The sequence below is a fragment of the Acomys minous genome (genome assembly GCF_964271855.1).
Source record: "Acomys minous genome assembly, chromosome: 11".
Classification (NCBI taxonomy): Eukaryota; Metazoa; Chordata; class Mammalia; order Rodentia; family Muridae; genus Acomys; species Acomys minous.
In genome coordinates this window covers 63,936,329-63,956,931 of record NC_140492.1, presented here as the reverse complement: position 1 = coordinate 63,956,931, position 20,603 = coordinate 63,936,329, and the positions used below count along the sequence as shown (strand labels likewise).

Sequence of the window (20,603 nt, the reverse complement as noted above, 5' to 3'; positions counted from 1 at the left end):
AATTTATTGCAGAATGTTGTAATACATTTTTACATAATTTAAATAAAACAAAATTTTATTAGGCATTATTTAGGTTGGTAAATATGCACTGTAGACCACAGAAGTGAATGGATTTATTCCTAAGAAGCTTTTCCTTAGATTCTGTTTTCTGTATTTGTATTTCAAACTAATCAGAATCAACCCTGATGTACTTGAGCCTAGATGCTGGACTGGAGATTGGCGAGTGCACACTTCATGCTGGTTATGATTGTGATGCTTTGGGGCTCAGGAAAGGCGTTCTCCGTGGACTTAGCAACAGAGGTAATGAAAACCAACTTAGGATGTCACACGAAAGGGAGAAGGAGATGGCTCAGCCAATGAGATGCTAGCCAAGTAAGGACCTAAATTCACATCCCCAGCACCTGTAGGCAAGTTGACTGCAGCAACAGGCACCTCTGATTCCAGTGCTGGGCGTATGAAGACAGAATTTCTGGAGCTGATTAGCTACCCTGTCTAGCCTTGTCAGTGAGCTCCAGATTCAGCTAGAGGCCCTATCTTAAAAATTTAAGATAGATGAAAATACTTGATTTCAGCTTCTGGCCCTTACATTCACACACACACAGACCATGTTTACATTTTAACAGACATAAGCTTTTTTCTGTCATAGTCAGAAGACACAGCTGACATTATCTTCAAACACAAAATCAAGAAAATAAACATTTTTCGGTAACCTTATTCTCATTGCCAATGACATTCAAAGTTTCAAGCCTCAAATATATAAGTGATGATAAGTACTGAGTTCAGGGAATTCAGAGAAACTGACTTTAGACGTTTTAAAAAGTTAATAAGATTTGTATTCCTCAAACAACAACAAAAAATTAATCTCTTATCACCATAAATATTTTACTCCTATCATTGTATCAACATGAGGTGTTATTACATAAAATGAAAAGTTGGTTGCATGCTGAATTTTACGTGTTTTGGGCCAACCATTTTATTACAGTAGGAAACAAAATTCTGGTTTTTATATTGTGTTAGGTGGAAGGAAAAAAAAAAACGCTTTCCAGATGTTTTAGTTCCCATTTTTTTCTGACTGTAGTCTTTTGTTCTCCCAACGAGAAGCTTTTCCAGTGCTTGGTAGGTTAGGACCTTTGCCTTCAGACAGTAGCCAAGGATACTGGAGCCAGATAGCCAGGGTAATGGTGAGAGACTAATGGACCAACCTTCCTGCGGGCCACAGGTGTAGGATGTTTTCCCTAAAGTGGCAAACGTTAAAGCCCTGGTGTAGCTGTAGGATGTTCAGATTCCCCAGGCCTTAATAGCAAGAAGTGATACAGTTCCTGGTCCTAAAGTTCCGAAGGTCTTTGGTCCTTAAGACCTGCCAAACATCTCTGCAATGATTCCAGTAACTAAAGTTTTACTTTTCTGGCTACTGAGAATCATCTGGCCTCCAGATTCAAGTCCCTGATATTTCTTACCTCCTCTTTACTTCCTCCATTTATTTTGTGTCTGCCTTTGACCCTTGGTAGTGGAGAACATTCCAGCTGTCTATTTTGTTGTGGTCGTTGTCACAGCTAGTTTGTACCTCTGCTGTCACTGTCTCTGCCACCACTCTGCTGCCTGCTCCTGTCTTTTCTGTTGTTGAAACTGTCATCTGCTTCTGAAGCTCTGCCTTGCCTCTGTAACAGCAAAAGCAGACAGGAAAAGCCACTGCAGAGAAGCTTTGCATTGGGCCTAATGTTACTATGGGCAGTGTAGGATGTCTAACAGCCATCTTACCAAATGAGCTCAAAGGGCTGAACTGCCTGCTTGTACCTCCAAAAATACAGATCATTTATAGAAGAACCTTCATGCAAATAAAGGCATGCATTTACACGATAATGGCATTACTGGTTTTATATAAAAAACAATGGTCCCTCTGCGAGACCACTCCTCTTGCCCTCATGGAAATGACTGCAGGGAAAATCCAGCCCAGCCAATTTGAAATACTCATGACTAGTACTATATCTTCAGGAGCCAGCGTTGTGCCTCAGCAATAAACACATTGTCATACAACTTCCTTCAGGAAGGTCTGTAGTACCGAAAGAGGTTAAGTACTAGCATAAGGGGAGCCTGGCTGGCCCTTTGACTGATAGTCAGTCCTTTGTTCAAGACCACACAAGGTAAAGTTTACCAGTTGTCACATAAGGAGTTGAGTTACTCCATTCCTCTGTGTTTTGGATAACTCAAAGGGAAATAAACATCAAAGCGACTATGTACAGTAAGAACCTATTAAAATGAATGTGGAGTTTTCAGTGCTAGCTGCAATGTAATGATGCTTACCCCTCAGAGGAACAGAACTCCCCAAGCTGTCTCACTTTGGTCAATAATAGAAGACTGTTGCCCTTTGAAGTTGTTTGTCCTGCTTCTGCTTTTGGGGGAGTCTTTATCGTGAGGTGGCATCATTCCTCTTCTAATCCCTGTTGTACTCCACCTTGCACATGACTCCAAAGGAGAAGGTTAGAAATTCTGGAGCTCACATCTCCTCCTGGAGAATATAGCATCAGGTACCTAGAAACGCGTGTATTCCTTGACTACAGAGGAGCCTGTGGTTTTTAACAAGAGTGGTTTCCAAAATTCTGTTACTGGGCTTTGGAAGGGAAAAGAGACTTCCCATACTAGACACTAGTTCATGAATGACCTGCATGAAGTACAAAGAAAAGCCATAGGTGGCAGATAAACAAATCAAATTTTCCTATAATGGTGCTAGTCTTGGGGTAGCTTTACACGTTGTTTATAATTTGTTAACAAATCACATGGACTGAGATATTGGTTTCCTTGGGCACAGAAACAATATTTTGTTTCGTTTTACATCCCTGAAATCTAACACAGAAATTGGGATACAGCGGGATGTTAGTGGCTTGCACAGATGATGAACAAATCACCCTGAAAGTGAAATAGCATGACATTTAGAACGGTTCTTTCAGAAAACAAATTCAGATTTCCTTATCGTGAGCAAAATATTGGGCTAGACATTGAATAGAAAATAAGAAAAGCTCAGTCAGCTAGTCATGATTCTCATGTTGTTCATGCTTTAATAAGAAGTATGGATGTGTTTTTAACATATGTGACTTCTACTGAGGTGTGGTGAGTGCAATGATGAAAAGAGATGCAGGGAAAGTGCCATGGTGAACAAGGAAGGGTGCAGCTCTCTTTGGTGCTAAACCTCGAAGATTAATCAGTAAATAGGTTAAATTTTAGAAACAAGCTATGGAATTGCTTTGTCATTTTTCTCTTGGGTGTATTCTACCTCTGTATGTTTCAGTCCCTGGAATTCTAGTTTTCTTTCTAAAATATAACCCCAAGACATCATAAAATGAGCAACGGGCATGGCATCTACTGCTGGAAAGGGCTCAATGCCAATTTCGCGCGTACTCACTTCTCACGGCCTCAGTGAACGAGCCCGTATTTCTCTGCCATGCAGGCCCCTGAGTTTGGAGCGACAGGCTTGCCATCACCACCCACAGTCAGGGAAGAGAAGTCAGCCACTGAGCTTGCAGCTAAGCTCCTGCTCCTTGATGAACTGGTGTCTTTGGAGAACGATGTATTCGAGACCAAGAAGAAGAGGAGCTTCTCTGGCTTTGGGTCTCCCCTTGACAGACTCTCTGCTGGGTCTGTAGAGCACAAAGGGAAACAGAGGTGAGTGGACAAGGAATATTACCCCACTGTCTGGCTGTTTCATTCTAGGTTCTGCAACAGGATCCCACACTTAAAGTATCACGGAAAACATGAACATGAACAGAAACTGGGTGCACTGGTCAACTTGTGGGTCAAGTGATGAATTGGGATGGAAATACTTTGGAAGCCGAAGGACTATAGTGGTGTGCTTGAATATCTTACTGTGCTTCCTAAGGAAGACCTACTTGAATGTAGTTTAAAAAAAATAAGTTACTTGCCAGGTGGTGGTGGTGTACACCTTTAATTGCAGCACTTGGAAGGCAGAGACAAGTGAATCTTCGTGAGTTCAAGGCCAGTCTGGTCTACAAAGTGAGTCTAGGACAACCAGGGCTACACAGAGAAAGCTTGTCTCAGGGGAGAAAAAGTTACCTTATGCATTATTGTTTGTGGCAGGTAAAGGGCAATGTGTCTGTGATTAGGTACATCAGTCACTTGAGGTTGACATTTAATAAGCATACCCAGAACATTGTTTTCAAGTTATTCCTAACACAGAGCTTCACAAAATAATATGAATTAATTCATCTCCTACAGTGAGACGTACCAAAGAATGCTCCAAATATGTTTTTGAAATGAAAGTGTTTAAACCCAATTTCTTTTCTTTTCTGGACATGTACCTCATACAAATCATCCATAATCCTCTCTCTATTTATTTCTCTCTAAAATAGATATAAGTACTAATATGTATAAAATCAGATGATATAATCAAGTGTAAGTGTTTTGTAGCTATAATCATTATAACAAATTAGACCATATTCCTTGATGCTCTCCCTTAATCAAAGACTGAAGAATCATTGAGTTACTCTCAATAGCATTCAAGCATTGTTCTACACATAATTCATTCTCTATCCTCAGTATTTCTTCCTCTTGATGTACATTTCATCTTACAGTGGCATAAGAGTCCCTTCATGCCACATCTTATAGTGACCTTCCATATTTTTACTGTCCTCTAAGCCCTACTTTTATGTCACATAAATCACACACACACACACACACACACACACACACACACACACACACACACACACAAAAGCTTCTCTGATGCTAACTTAAGTTATTTGTTTTCACATTGGTTCTTTCTCTGGCCGTTCTTCACCTCTTCCTCGGTACTATACCCACTGTTTTATCGCCAGTTCACCTTCTTCTTTGTCCCTTGATGATGATCATCTGTGTGAAGAAAGTTATCTGAAGTATCACCCACTGCCTACTGCTCAGCCAATACTGAAAGGGTTTCTGGAATAGCACCCCATGTTTGTCCAGCCTCTACATGTCTTCTCCTAAGGACTCCTTGGGTTCCTCAGAGTTTCATGATTTGCTCCCTGCTGATTCCATGACTATATTAGTAATAAGGATGGAGAAAGCAATTTCTCCCTATCCTGAAAGATTCTCAGAGTTCTACTGGGGAAGAAATTAGAGACTGGAGTTTCTCTAACCTGTAATTGAAAACAGAAAGACAAAATTGCATTATAGTATATGACCTGACATTACTTATGCAGCATAATTAGCAAACATTCATGGAGTAATGATGATAGAAGACAGAATTCTTAATGAAATTATGTTCTTTTTTGATCATGAAATGGGAATAAAAATATTTTACAAGTAGATGCTTGGTGATCAAAAAGAAGAAAATTAAATATTAAATTTAATGTCTTTTGTCCTAAAGAATAATAGATACTAGCTTAAAAGTGAGAAACTCAAAATTATATAAAAACATTAGTACACAAGCACCAGAAAAATGAGAGAAAAATGGAAACATGATGAAGGCACCCCATAATATAAAAGCCTATAGCCACAACTGCTAAAATATTATTAAAATCAATCATATGCCTGAAAGAAAATGGAGATAGCTTGTCTACTAATATCTGAGTGTTTTCATGGGATTAGGATATGGCATATGGCAGAGCAAACAGCTGGCATGTCAAGGGCTGTGCCATTCTCCACCACTGGAAATAACATGATCAAGTCTCAGTCTTCTCAGAGTGACTGAGACAGGAATGCCCAATCCTGCTCTGTGTTTAAGGGACACAATTAGAAATAAAACGATTTAGAAGTGCAGTGAAAAGGAACAAGCAAATACAAATTATGTAATAAAAATCAATTAAGGACTGGACAAATGATTCTGTGGTTAAGAATACTTGCTGCTCTTGAAGAGGACCTGGGCTTGATTTCCAGCACCACAAAACAGTTTACAACCACCTCTTACTCCAGTCGTAGCAGGTCTGATGTCCACTTGTATGCTCTGTGGGCCCCAGGCATGCATGAGATATGTAGGCAAATATGCAGGCAAAACACCCATAACAAAAATATTAATTAATTAATCAATTAATAATTAAAGTTGAAAATATTTAGCAATGTTCATCTAGGAGGAAACCAAAAATGGTAAGAAGTAAAAGATTAAATATTAAATCATGAAATTCTGTCTAAATATTTAATTTACTTGTGTAATTTAAAATACTTCTAGATAATAGCTAGTTCGTGAACCGAAAAAAATAAAATTATATATTTTAGTTGACAGTATAGTTAACTAGCCAAAAAATATTTGCACCAAGAAGAACAAGAAATAATTTTACTGCACACCTCTGGGGAAATAGATAGGGAAAAAGTAATATCAGTGGTAAGGGTGCATATTTAGATGCACAAAGTTCTGGTTTACTATCTAGCCCTAAAAAAAATAATGAAATAAAATAAACCTTAAAACTTTCTTCAGGAATTATATTATAGCTGGTAATATTGATATTTCCATTCCCACAATATTGATCATATATTATAGAATAGAGTGTATAAACATTTATTTAGTAATCTTGTTCTGTAGTCCCTGATGCTAATAAGAACTGAGGTTCCCAGAAGGAAGAGAAATGAGATAAAGTCATTAGGTGAACCTGTCAAATGAAATTTAACCTCCAGATATCACAAGATTTTAAATAGCTTATGAAATCTTTATATTACTCTAAACTGCAAAAGCTTTTGATTCAATTTGTGTATATTGAAAATTCATCAAAAAAAAAAAAAACCAGCAATCTTTAACAAGCAATCTGAGGCCAAAACTGCCACCACACAATGTCACTTCTCACCTAAAGTAACACGTGAGGCTCCTCAGAGACTGAGAAGTGCTGAACTGACTTCAAGATCTTGTTATACCAAGGGGCTGGAGAGATGGCTCAATGGTTCAGAGCGCCATCTGCTCTTCCAGAGGTCCTGAGTTCAATTCTCAGCAACCATATGGTGGCTCACAACCATCTATAATGAGATCTGATGCCCTCTCCTGGCCTGCAGGCACACATGCAGGCAGAACACTGTATGTAATAAATAAATAAATCTTTAAAAAAAGATCTTGTTATACCTGAGGTATACAAAAGAGCTCTCTGGTGCAGAGGCCTGGGTAAGGACCCCAGGCACACATTTGGAGACACTCCTACAGACTAATAATCTGATCTACAGTTGAAACACAAGCTCCCCCATGTTAAATGTTTACGTTCACAAGTGAAGAATGGTGTTTTAAACAGTTTGCTCCCTTTAAATAATGCCATTTTCGAGCTTACAGGATAAGACCTTCTAAGTGAAGAGAGTGTTAAGAGTGTCTTTCTTATATGGACTCTATTACTAATAGATATGAAATTTTCTATCTACTTTCTAATATCTGAAACAATTAAGGAATGATGGGTTGATACATGAGGAAGTAAAGCTTCTTTTATGGAATACTGTGGCTAACAAATTCTAATTCTGTGACTAACTGATGCTGTCACTAGAGAAGAAGGGTTACCATTTGGTCCTTCATGAAAGAACCTATTACTACCAGGAAGATAACATTGCTGAAAAACAGAAGAAATAAAAAAGAAAGAGAAACAGAAATCAATTTGTCTTTAACTCTAGATATCAATTTTAGTAACCGTGAAGGCAAAAGTCCTTTAGAGAGACACTATGGGGAAGCAAGCAAGCACAAAACCCAGACTGTGGGAAAATAAAAAGTAAATAGCTTGGGTTTTTTAATAAACAAATTACAAAAATTTGTGTAGGGAAAAGTAATGAAAGAAAAAGGGATGTTAACAGTACATAGACTTAGGAGACTCGTGCATTGCTTGAATGCGTCTAGGAAGTCCTGACTTAACAACGTCGTTGTTTAAAGTGAGGACCTGTAAGAGGTAATGTGAGAACCGGGCCTACTTTATGATTAGAAAAATGATGACATGATAGAAACATCCATTGTACTATTTTACCTTGGCGAGTTAGGAAATATTATATAATTTTCAATAAAATGATGAAACCAATAGTAAATCAGATTTGTCCTATGATGAGCTGAGGAAACGACTCATATCAAAAAGATATGAAGAATAGAATTGGAAATTAAACATATCATTCCATCTGACAAGGATTTTATGGGAACAAAAGGAAGAACAAAAATAATACTTGAAGATACAATTTCTGGACATTTGCCTAAAATAATTATGTATTTGCAAGTAGAGCTTTAATAACAACAAATTTTGACAAAGATAGCTAAGTAATGTTTTTGACAGATTAAGGGAATTAAGAACATTACTTTTTTTGATAGTGCGCACTTGTAATACCACCACCATATATGTGAAGCTAAAGGAGATTGTAAATTCAAGAAAAAAATTTTTCCAAGAAAGAAATTAAATGACACATTATTCTTATTCTCTTAAGGAAAATAAAAGCCAGTGTAAGTGGTGGCTCAAACCTTTAGGGATAAGTTCTGGAGATAATGGCACAGGACAGTGCAGGCTCCACACAAGTAATAAGAAAAAAGGGAGGGAGAAAAAAAACAAGATTCAGGGAGAACTACAGCCACACACTGGGAAGGTGTATGTTACAGCAATTTATACTGTTGGTCTTAGGTTCTGCACTGTGAAAGCAGTGTGATATCAGTCGAGATTCCTGGAGCCAGGCTGTGGAGAGAGCATCCAGTGTGAACTCTGGTATATTGATCACCTTGGGAGGCTAGGTGGGGAGGAGGTCTTAATCTTTTCCCCTTTGCCTTGGCTTCCCCTCACCTCCAAGTCTTTGGCCATGCAAAAGAGAAGGCATTAGGTCACACAACGACTGGCCTTCGTGTTTGAGGAATCTAAGATTTGTTCTAACTTAAAGTCTTAAATGATTTATATTTAATTTGAAACTTGATGCTTTACGCTTTAGAATTACAAGTCAAAGACCTTCCCTCTAAGGTTTGCCTGCATCATTCATTCTCATGGGAAGGCCACAGGAATTCTTCTTTTGATCTTAAAGCAAATAGTAACTGGTTTGAATCCCAGACAGAGAGAAAACTAAAGGGAGTAAGTCACAACTAGTTCAGAAAGCATTTTTATAAACCTGGAGTTTGAGCACATTTTTATTCAAACTCAATGTTTGAATAAAATAAAACATAGTTCTGAGCTTTTAATACATCATGACTTGTTCTTTGACTGATAATTGAAGAAAAGGCCATGTTTCTGTTACAGGCTAATAAACCTGAAAAGGCCATTCCTGTCCTCATTTGTAGATTGGCTTTATATGAGTGCATATCCCTGGTTTTAAAGGACAGAGTCATGAGTGTACATGCATTATTGTATACCTGTGATGCAATATTTAGGAAGAAAAAACCATTTTTTGGGAAGGTCGACTGAGATGAAATCAGGATAGAGGAACAACTGAGGAAACCCAGAAAGACACAAAGTCACTGAGGAGAGAATTAACCAGAGCAGGGTTCTGTGTCAGAGTCTGTGAAGTAAAGAGGGATCTAGTCCTGGTTTCCTGCTATTTGACATATTTTTTTCACCAAAATATGACAACAAATTTATTTCCAGGTGCTTGGGGAAATTAACTTAACTTTTACAGTAAATTCAGCTACATTTTGAATTTAAATATTTTTTTCATTTCAGCCCAAGTATTTAATATCTGAAGTTAATGACTGTCCATCCCATTTGTATAAATAAAATGAAGCAGGCATGATCACAACTTCAGTAAATAGAATAATCCTTTAATGCAACTGATACTGATGGTTGACCTAGGATTTTTCTGAAGAATGACATCACACAATATGGATTATATCTCCAAATGCAATAACACTATTCTATATTTGAACATTTTTACAAGTAGTATTCATATCATCCCATTAATATAAGGTCAGCAAAGCAAGTGATATTATTGTATCCCTCTGTATCCAAGCAAGAAATAGGTGACATTTCAGAAATAGAAATTTTTGAAGAAGCTATGTCACCAGAAGGCTATTATACAAACACTAAATATAGACAAATGATAGTGAACACACAGTAGCCCAAGGGCCTGGTCTAAGCACACACTGAAAGAGGTTTCTGCAAATCAGAGCTGTCCCAGCTGGCGGGGGCTTCAATGGGTGCCTGTGGAGGGGGCAAACAAGTGGGGGGACAGGAGACACAAAGAAATGAGGGCAAGTCTGGATTCTGATCAAGCCCCGTTTACTGAAAATTTTCACAGAGTTTTTTTTATAGGCACTCAGGCATGGGTATTTGCGTAAGCAAGGGTTGCTATGGATACCTAACTCTGGAATGCTCCAGCAGGTGTCTACCTTTACAGCTGATATAATCACAGAAGATGGAGAAATTCCAGAGAGAAAGGGGAGTTGTAAAAGATCTGGTTAGTCAGGAGAAAGTTCCCGGAGCTGCTTCTCGCAGGCAGCTGGCCTTTAATCTGATTTAACCAGTAGTCTTACAGGAAAAGCTAGTGTATAGCCAGAAAGGAGTAGCTCTTACTATGAGCTCGGGGGTCTTAGAATGACCATCTCCCACAATAAACCACAACAGGTGTCTAACTGCCGAACCACAACAGGGTCAGCTGGTTTCTGGTAAATGACAGACTGCTGGAGAAATAGGAACCTAGGCTCTGACAAGATGGAAGAACATTGGCCATATAACCCGTCCCCAACACAGAGCAAAATTAGGAACTTACAGTCCAGGGGCTTTCATTCAAGAACAGCACAACTCACTGAAAATCTTCACAAGGGAGTTTCAGGACAGAAAAAAAAAAAACAATTCCAAGGTCTCTCTTGTTCTTCCTCCCCTCTTTTTACCTGAGGCCTCCTATCGCTTGACACAACATAAAACCAAGACACAGGAGCATTTATATAATCCAAATAGTTCGGCCTCTTTGGGCTGAAAGTTAAATGAGAAAAGACAGACAAGTTTGGAGAAGGTGAAAGACACTGAAGTCAATCACACACATTCTACAGAGCTCGATCAGTAAACGCTTTGTTCTAGAGCATCATTCTTATAAATTTGGGATAGAAGCTCCATGGGACATAACCAGAAAAGAAGACTTTCAGTCACCCAACAGGTATTCAGGTCACTCTGCATCGGGTCACCTGCCTGATGTCAAAGGCAGGTACTCTGAGGCCGCTGGTCGTATGTGCATAATAAGCATGTTTCTTTTCATCTTTGTCTCTTTCAAAATTAAAAAGATGAATTAAAATACCCATTTATATATCTTTACCCAACCTCCAGTCTTATAAAAAAAAAAGCTTTCCTTTATCCGGCTTCAGCCCACTCTAGCAGGGCAGTTTAACTGGGAAGGGGCTGTGATCTTTTCCTTGTATCCTGTCCCCTCCCTCTCTGCCTTTTTCTCTCTTCCAAGCAAATGAGAAGTGAAGCAAGACTGACACGCACTACCAAAACCTAGCTTTTCAGCACGTGGCCTTCTTAAATCCCCTTAAAAGGGGAAGTTTCTGCAGCTGTCACCAAGCATCCACTTGAACAGTCACAAGCAGCCTTGCCCCGAGCAGGGCTTTCCATCTAGAAAGTCAGCGATATTTTTCATCTTTGTCCTCTCTTCCTGGATTCCCCAGTAGGCAGCACCACCAGCATCCCCCATCACAGATGGCAAAATGCCCTCAGGAGTGTCCCTGTCATACTTAACCCAAGCCAACTCTAACCACATGCCCCACATCCTGGATTTTGGTCACTTAGTCAAGTGGTTTCGTGTGTAGCGCCTTCCTCAAAGCATGGAGCCAGCTCTCAACAGTTTTTCGCCCTTAGATCTGGAAGACACTCTCCCGTCTGGTCTACCATCAGACAGGCTCAGTGGTTTTCACAAAGTCCTTCTTCTCTGGAAAGGAAGACAAAAAGCGCTTCTGTTCTCCCTCTTGTAACCTGATCCCAGGAAATTCCGCCTGACCCATTCAACAATACTGCTTCTGAGGTTTAAGGTTAGAAACAATCAGTTGTAGCAACATCCTCCTAAGTATTCCATAACCCGTTACCTCACTTGAGTGTATAGGAGGAAATATTTGCTACCTATTCTATTTTCAGTTTTTCCTCAGTTTCGGGAGGATCAAAGGCAGATATGAAAATAAAGAATAGCATTCTAAGATGCTGCCTGACAAAGGAAAGAGATATGATGATACTCGTTTTATTGAATAATTTTCAGACAGATAAAATTATTTCTCTGACATTACCTAGTTATAAATCACACATCATCATTTAAATTCAAGTCCAATGGCATTCCATTTAAAACTATTTCCTGCATAGAAATTAAAACTCTATGGAAATAATGTGCTTACCAAAGGCTGTGAATAAGGAAGTTAACTTTGACTGTATATTACGTAAATTCTCAGCATTCCATACCAATGGTAAGTGGTCTCTTGCCCTACACCAGTTGGAGGTCTAGGCTGAAGTGGAGAATCGTTATGTCAGATTCAACGTAATGATGTGATTGTCCTTTTCAATGGAAGTCCCAAAGACAAAGATAAATGCCCTAACATATTCCATCTTTTCTGATTCTCTGTGAAGCAACGTGACAGACCTGGGCCAGCTGAGTCACCTCACAATCTGTGTTAGTTTTCTCCAGCTTCCATTTGGTGATGCCTGGAGGGGCTAATTCAGATGGGCTCCATTTCTGACGATGTCAGAACACAGGAAAGGATCCAGAGGGCCGTGCTCCTTTTACAGGTCCCTGTGCTCCTTGTTAAAAGGCCTGGCAATACACTGGGGAAAGCCATTGAGCATAATGATCTTGCCCCCCCCCTCCACTGCCAGAGCTTGCTTTTTATTGGCAGTCTCTTCTCACCTTGGCTCAGCACCGCATGCTCATCAACCTTGCCTAGCTTACATATGAAGGTAGAAAACTTTCTTTCAAAATTATAATTCGGAGTTAATAGAGAACCTGTAATGTTCTTTGTCCCTCCAAACAAATTTCTGTGCTGCATTTTACTGTAAATCTGTAAATCTATGTGCTAGATGGGACTGCAGTCAGGATGTACTGTATGTAAGGAATAAATATAAGAGCTAAAAAACTACAAAGTAAACAAATAAAAAAATTTTAAAAAATTTTAGTTGTTTCATTAAATCCTCAAGGAGGTCTGTCATGAGTCAAACCAGTACGGATCACTGCAAAGCTATAGTGTGTTCTGAGTGAATTAGGACTGGGTTATTTTGGTTGCTTAAGTCTCCATATTCAATTCAGTGCTTGGGGTTTCTGTCTGACTGCTTCTTTGTTCACATAGCTCATTCCCTGGAGGAAATATTTTAAAAGACAACACTACAAGGTCAGCACCATCATCACAGATATAACAGAATCTGTGTAAGCTAAACTACTACCTTTGATGTATAATTCTCAGTCAGATATAACCTTTCTCTCTAAAGTAGTGTTTCCGTTTATGATCTAAACTCACCTGTTTCCCCACAGCTTAAGAAAATGCTTCTATTAGAAAATGACTGGCACCTTGTCCCCTCCCTTAGTCTCTCCTTCCCAGGGAAAGAATAGCCTTTAGCTGCTTGCTCATTTGGGCAGGAGAGACATACATGCTCACCTCATCTATTTCCTTCTCGTCTTTATAGAATAGAAAGTCCTTTCAGTGCAAATCTACCTAATGCATGGAGGCCTTTGATTTGCTGGTGCACTGCTCTGCTTTTCTTCAGAGAAATATCTAGGCATGTTTGTTTTCCTTTTAATGCACAGAAATATGAGAACTAAAGTCTTGGGCTTCTCAGTTTGCGACCCTTTCTGCCTAGCAGTTCATTGGCTAATACTACAAGACTCAGGAGACTAGTAGGCACGTCCAATTCGGGGGTGGGGTCTATGAACAACTTAGGGAGCATGCAGAAGTGGATGGTCAACCACCCTTGCCCTCTGCCATTCTAATCACTGATGTGGAGAATCCAGAAAGAGTGAGGGTCACATTGAAATGTAACTAACCAGCTTGAAATGAATGGTATGACAAGTGAGGGCAGACTAAAAAGGATGCCAGCAATGACCTGAATAGTATAAAAGGAAATGCCCACAACTCATGTTTAAAGTTAAAATAGACAGCTAACCTTTCAAGTTCCAATCCCCCAATGTTAGGGTGATGAAGAACATTTCATCTGAGTTGAATTAAGTAGTGAGTTAGCATATAACGCCTTTTCTCTTCAGAACTACTTTTAGGGATAATAGAAATATATGATGTAAATATCCACACATGTGCTTGGCTCAACCTCTCTACAAGGACTGCAGTCGTCTGTGGTTCCCGGAGGCCAGAGTATCTACTTCTGAAATGGCCCACTCCTATGGCTAGAGTGTCCCTGTTTCTCTCAGCTTCTTGGCAGGAGTTTTTGGACCTTTGACATGTGGACTTTTTATGGGGCTCTTGGAGAAAATGGAAGCTAGCTACCTAGCAGAAGTAGCTAGTGGTCCAGCTAAGAAAGGCAGAAGGCACAGTGGTTTGCAGGATGTTGCATGATGTCCTTTCCACACTGGCTGTGGGAGTTCTCTGTCCAGGGTAAGAGACTACATGGCGAGGGAATTATTGGGGCCTAAACTAGAGCCTGGATGCTTCAGTCTTGTTTTTTTTTTAAAAACTAATTTATTCAGATTATAACTCAATTGTTATCCCATCCCTTGTATCCTCCCGTTCCTCCCTCCTTCCTGGTTTCCCCCATTCCCCTCCTCTAGGTCTATGACTGAGGATAATACATTTTCTTGTTTTGCTAAATTGCGGGCCTATTGGAAAAAAATGATCAGACAAACAAACAAACAAAAAAAAACGATTACCATATCCTCAGTCTAGGTAGTTCTCGGTGTTAGTTAACGGATGGCCTTTCCCAAAGGAACCTAGCATTTTATTGTGTCCTTAAAATGCAGTGACAAGCCTAGAGTGTTGTCATTGGGGAACCAAACCTATACCCTACTTCCAAGTTCCTTTGCTTGAGACTCAAAACCACAAACAAGGCAACCAAAAGGTGTCATACACATATGAACCAACATTTACACACGAAATTCATGAACTGCTCGTCTGCAAAGGAGCCTTAAAAAAACATGATAAAAGCCAAAGGGATTGCCTCCCTCCTCTGAAAAGAGGGTATAATTCTCATCCCATTTAAGGAACGCTGCCCAAATATTAAACCCTATAAGGAATGAACAGGAAAAACACTTAACATGACAGTCTCATTAGTGACCTTCCTTCGAAAATAGCTAAGTGAGTTCAGTAAGGGGTGTAAAATGATACACTATTATCACGTTGGTTTGCTCTTAAAAGGTGATTTACTTTACAAAAAAAGCTAAAGGAGGTAACTGTAAAGAAATAAACTATATAAACACAACAGAGAGAGAATTCATTCCACAAAAATCAAATTTCATACATGAGTAAAGTCATCAACAAATTAAACCTACAAAGAATCTTTTTTAACCAAATAAAAGACAGATATGTGTGTGGATATGTATTTACATATATACATGTATGTATAAAGCTCCTACAATACATATTCTTAGGTGTTATCATTTATATCAACAAATTATGCATGAACATTATGCATACTATAACACTTCATCTGAAAATATCAAAGTTGCCTAGGTGATAATTCATCTGGAGGTAGCAACTAACGTTTATAAAGATTTTAGTTTTCTACACATCACCGTACACCATAGAGTCAATGCAACTCTAGTCAAAGCTTCAATAAAATTTGCAGGAAACTCAATAAGCTGAATCTCTTATTATGAGAAAGAACTCATTAAATAAGATGAAAACGTAGTGAGTATATCTTACTGCAAATATAAAAGTCATGTTGAAAATAAACCATCGAAACACTGTGCTTGTGACAGATGAGCCATCCCTTTAAACTTCTAACAGGATTTATTTTTTTTCAATGAAAAGGGCAGATTCTTCCTCCTGCATCTAATCTAGCCATGTCATTCCATCATTTTGTCACAAGAGGGACTAGTCCAGCTTTCCTCCATGATCTTCCACTGTCTAACTTTCCTTCTGTACACACCATGGATTGCTGCCAGTGTATCTGTTGCTTTGTTTGATATCAGTTTGATATCAGTAGAAGTGTAAAGTGAACTCCCAGCTTTCCAGTTTCTAAATTGCTCTAAAACTCCTAGACTTCATGAGTTATTTTGACTTCCATAGACTTTCTGAGTATAATTGGTTTTTCACATGTGCTCATTTGTTTCTATGCTGTGCAGATTTACACGGGCAAGCCTATAATCAATTATTTCTCAACATCTGTCAGCTTTGGCGGTGGGTCCCACATTTGATAAGATGAATCAAAGTAATTAAGAAGCTAGATCAAAGCCATACGATACCTGCCTCTGCCCACTGAGCTCGGTCCTCTGCTCCAAAGTAGCTCAAATGGTCTGGAAATTATTTAGCTGGACTAGTGAGAGCAGCAGCCGAAGATCTGTGTAAATGTCTCTGTGGGTGTCACCACTGTCGCTGCTCTCAACGTGAACTGGGCACTTTGAGAGATAAAACAAAAATACCTCCTAATAGTACCTAACAAATAAGTGTGTTGCGTGAGTGAACAAATTCCAAGAGATAGGAATACCAGGCATTATTGGAATTTTATCAGAAAATGAACAGCTGTTTAGTATAACAGAATTGTAGAGGTTGCTAGAAACAGTAAAAAAAAAAAAAAGAAAAAGAAAAAAAAGAAAGAAAGAAAGAAAGAAAGAAAGAAAGAAAGAAAGAAAGAAAGAAAGAATTAATAAAGATTATGTCCTACTTTCTGGGTCTGAACACATATCAGACCTGGGAACAGCCAGAGGGTAGAATAGTTGTAGGGCTTGGACAGAGGGTAGTTAATTATTTTGCTTTCTCTACACGCACCGTCTCTGTTCATGTGTTGAGTCAGGAAACCATTACCTACAGCAAAGCAAGACAACTGTTATTTACTGTTATTTGAGCTTAGTTTTGGAAAACAATTATAATAAGCAAAAAATGTTCTGTTGTAATTTATATACTGTATAAGAATAGTGCACTTAATTTTTTTAACTACAGGGATGATTTTCTTTCTTTCTTTCTTTTTTTTCAGCATGTGAACTCATAGTGGCTTTGGGGACAGTAAACATGACATTTACTGCTCAGCTGCCATTTCCTTCCCCCTTTCTAAACCTGGGAGGATTTGCTTCTTTACTTCCTTTTCTGTTTGTCACCCTGAGCATTCTCTTCTGTTCAATATTGGCTTCTGCCTCCACATGTCCTGGAGTTTTAATGATGGACAGTTAATAAAGGAATCAATTTAAAGAAAGAGTGGGGGGAATCACATCAATTTAATAGCACACATATATACTAGTCCAATAGCACTTAGACATAAACCCTAAATCATACACAGAAATGGATTTGTTTTGTTGATACCATAATAAATTACAATCAACTACTATCTAATTATTTTGTTAGTCATGCACAGTCAACATTTCAGCCTAACTTTCCCTGCCTCTTCTTTTGTTAAGTGGAGATGTGGCTGATTTCTGGCAAATGGGTGGTGTATAAACACCCCTCTTTGTGTGTTCCTGCACTCTCTTGCCTTGTCTTCCACGTGGAAACGGATGATGTGAAAGTGTCAGAAGGCTGTCATCTTCCAGCTGTCTGTTCCAGATGTTATTTGAATGGCTGGCAGAATATAACTCTTTATGCTTGAAGCTGGGGTTCCATTTTCTTTGCTAACACTTCAAGGGGCCACAGAATTTCTTCACTCCTGACTCCTCTGTCTTCATGTCGTCACTGCTAATTGTGGTCCCCTTCAGACTGCTCTCAGTGTCTGGTGTTGGATGCATACCACTTGCTGCAGTACTTTTAGGAACTATTTGAAAAGGCATCAGGTCCACTCAGATAACCCCGCATAATCTTCCAGTCTCTAAGTATATTTAAAACTCATTTTGGCTGTACAAAATGACATATTATGATTCTTGTTTTTGCAATGCGGACACTGGTGGGAAGGCATTATTCTGATTGACACAAGAAAATACCAGATCTAGCCAAAGGACAGGACATTCTCCTCAGTTGAGTGGAGAGTGGGGACTGACTTTCATATGAACCTTGGTGCCCCATATTTGACCACGTCTCCAGGAAGGGGAGGCCTGGTGGCACTCAGAGGAAGGAGAGCAGGCTACCAAGAAGAGACTTGATACCCTATGAGCATATACAGGGGGAGGAGGTCGCCCTCAGTCACAGTCATAGAGGAGGGGAGAAAGGAAAATGGGAGGGAGGAAGGAATAGGAGGATACAAGGGATGGGATAACCATTGAGATGTAATATGAATAAATTAATAAAATATATTTTTTTAAAAAAGAAATGCAAAATAAACCAAATTATACTTACAAAAAAAAGAGAGAAAGAAAATAAGGGTTGAATTCAGAGTCTATTTATGTTAGTCCTGGTAATCTTGGTGCTAGAGGTTCAAGTTGTAAGCTCCCTGGGCTCTCTGCTCCAACTGACATGTCTGCTCACTCCCCCACTTCCCTGCTGTGATGGTACTGAAGTCCTTCTGGAGCCCTAATCCCAAGGAAACCCTTCCTTCTACAACTTGCCCTGGCCATGGTCCTGTTTTTACCACAGCAATAGAAAACTAATTAAGACAAAAGTCATCAAGCAGGAAATTTGTATCATTATAGTTCATTTCTTCAACCAATAGTTGACATAGACAACACCTACACAGACATACATCACACACAAGGCATTTGTACTAGATGGCTCGGTGAAGGCGTGAGACGAAGGCTTCCTCCAGGCCAGTTTTACCATCTGTACATATTCCTTTCTCGAGTCATTACCCTTCCTCATAGGATCCATTTAGAGGCATAAGAGCAACAAGAAAAGGAAATCGTCAGGGGAGAGGGATTTATCAAGTTGGCCATTCACAGTTTCATATGCTAAGACCTGGGTTTTCATGGGAGCTAACAGATTTGAATCAGCTTCTCAAACCTTAATTTTCTAGACAAATGGACAGAGATGAGAAGGGTAATTGGTAAATAGTAACTATCATGCTTTGTTCCCAGTCCTGAAGAGAAGCCCAGTTCTGCTTTAAAGCAAAAAACAAAACAAAACAAAACAAAACAAACAACAACAACAAAAACAAACCCAAAAGCAATGGTTGATAACTTGGATGTCAGCTTAAAATATCCTCTATGGTTTGTTACAGGAAAGTAGTTGAACATTCAAAAAAGCGGTTTGGCATCCCCATGGACCGGATTGGTAGAAACCGGATTTCCAGCTCCAGAGGTTGATGGAGTCTCATGAGCACAGTTCCAACCAGCAGCCTGTGGGTAGGTGCTAGAGGTCATCTCATTCCCGATGAATAGAGTCATCCTTACTTGCAAGTGCCCCCCTTTTACATTATATATACACATTTGTCAATATGTCTTTAGTCAATCAATACATTCATGTTACGTAATTTAGGGTTCATTTAGAAAGGAAACGGACACCCTAACAAGACCGCTTCATTCATAACATAGATATGATCCTTTCATATCTTAGATTATAGTAGTTTTTCTTTCCCTTCAAATATTCTGAAGTTATAATGTGAGTCAATATTTTATGATGACTTAATTAAAAGAAGTGTGAATGCCCGTCAGTTTTTAGATATTGATTCTCTGCAGGCACAGAGTCCCCATCCAAACAGGACAGGCACTGTCTGTCGAGAGGAACGCTGCCTTTTGAATAGCACCACCTCCAAATCTTACACAGAGCTCTTTCCCTCATAGAAACAGACTAAATGTGATCACTCCTTGGGTCTGCTAACAACTGCTGCACTTATATATGAACAGCAATTAGCTAAAACCTATTAAAAGCCAAGAACGTCCTGAAATCCAAGGCACATCTTCCAACTTCCTGATCCATTAAGGTGACCCTAAGCATTATTATAATGCTCACTGATTTCTGTATTATTTTGCCCCCTTCATTGTCACGTACTTTAAATGTTCTGAATTTCCCCAAAACTATACATGAGACCCAATACCGGAAACTCATTTTCATATAAACTCTGACACAGTAGAATACTGCACAGAAAGAAGGTAGTACTGCTGTTTCCACGCCCAATATCATGATAGAGATGCCCAAGTTTATGCACTAGCATACACTTAACCAACTTCAGAGTGTCTTTACAAGTGTGGTCCTTACTAGCTGAACCTAATAATAATTATATCACAAGAGAAGGCTTGGAATAAATCTTGACATGACACATTTTTCTCTCTTTTCCATCAGTCACCTGCGTTCATCCTTATGTATTTGTCAACTCCCACCATCATCACCAATAATTCTCAGATATTTATTTCCTCATGGGAAGGCTTGTGATTTGAATAGATAACAAAGCCTATACAATAGTATATCCTTTTCTTTCAAATTTCTGTTATTTCTAATAAATGTTCCTTACTGTCGCAATATCCCTTTGAATTAAATGGTGGGTCCAAGTTGTACAGCATGGCATTTGCAAGATAAAAAATTTGACTGTGGTTAAACAATGTTCACACTAATAATTAAATAATTAAAGATTAGAAAACATAAAGTCTTGTTTAACCCAAACCGTTAAGACATTTAAGCTGCCACTGGAGAGTGATGCAATCAATGTTGTACAAATCTTGTGCAGTGCAAGATGGAGAGATGAGGTGTTTTCCCCTCCAGGCCAGTGTTCTTTTTGTGACCCACCACGTTTTCTTGGTTCCAGGCTATTGGTGTTGGTCGTGAGCCTCCCTGGTCACTT

At 39.1% G+C, this 20,603-nt stretch overlaps 1 protein-coding gene across 4 annotated transcripts in view; it reads left to right on the top strand.

Annotated features, from left to right (window-relative positions):
* OSTN (osteocrin) overlaps positions 1-20,603 on the top strand; it is a 48,576-nt gene that overhangs the window by 25,258 nt on the left and 2,715 nt on the right. For 3 of the 4 annotated variants that reach the window (XR_014783061.1, XM_084801179.1, XM_084801178.1), the window contains 3 exons: positions 202-300; positions 3,443-3,657; positions 19,047-19,170. Coding sequence is in view for 3 of the 4 variants with exons in the window: in XM_084801179.1 (XP_084657305.1) it covers positions 202-300; positions 3,443-3,657; positions 19,047-19,131 (399 nt within the window). In the remaining variant the exon portion in view is untranslated. Of the gene's footprint in view, positions 1-174; positions 301-3,442; positions 3,658-19,046; positions 19,171-20,603 lie in introns of all 4 variants that reach the window. The other variant, XM_084801180.1, reaches the window with a different exon arrangement.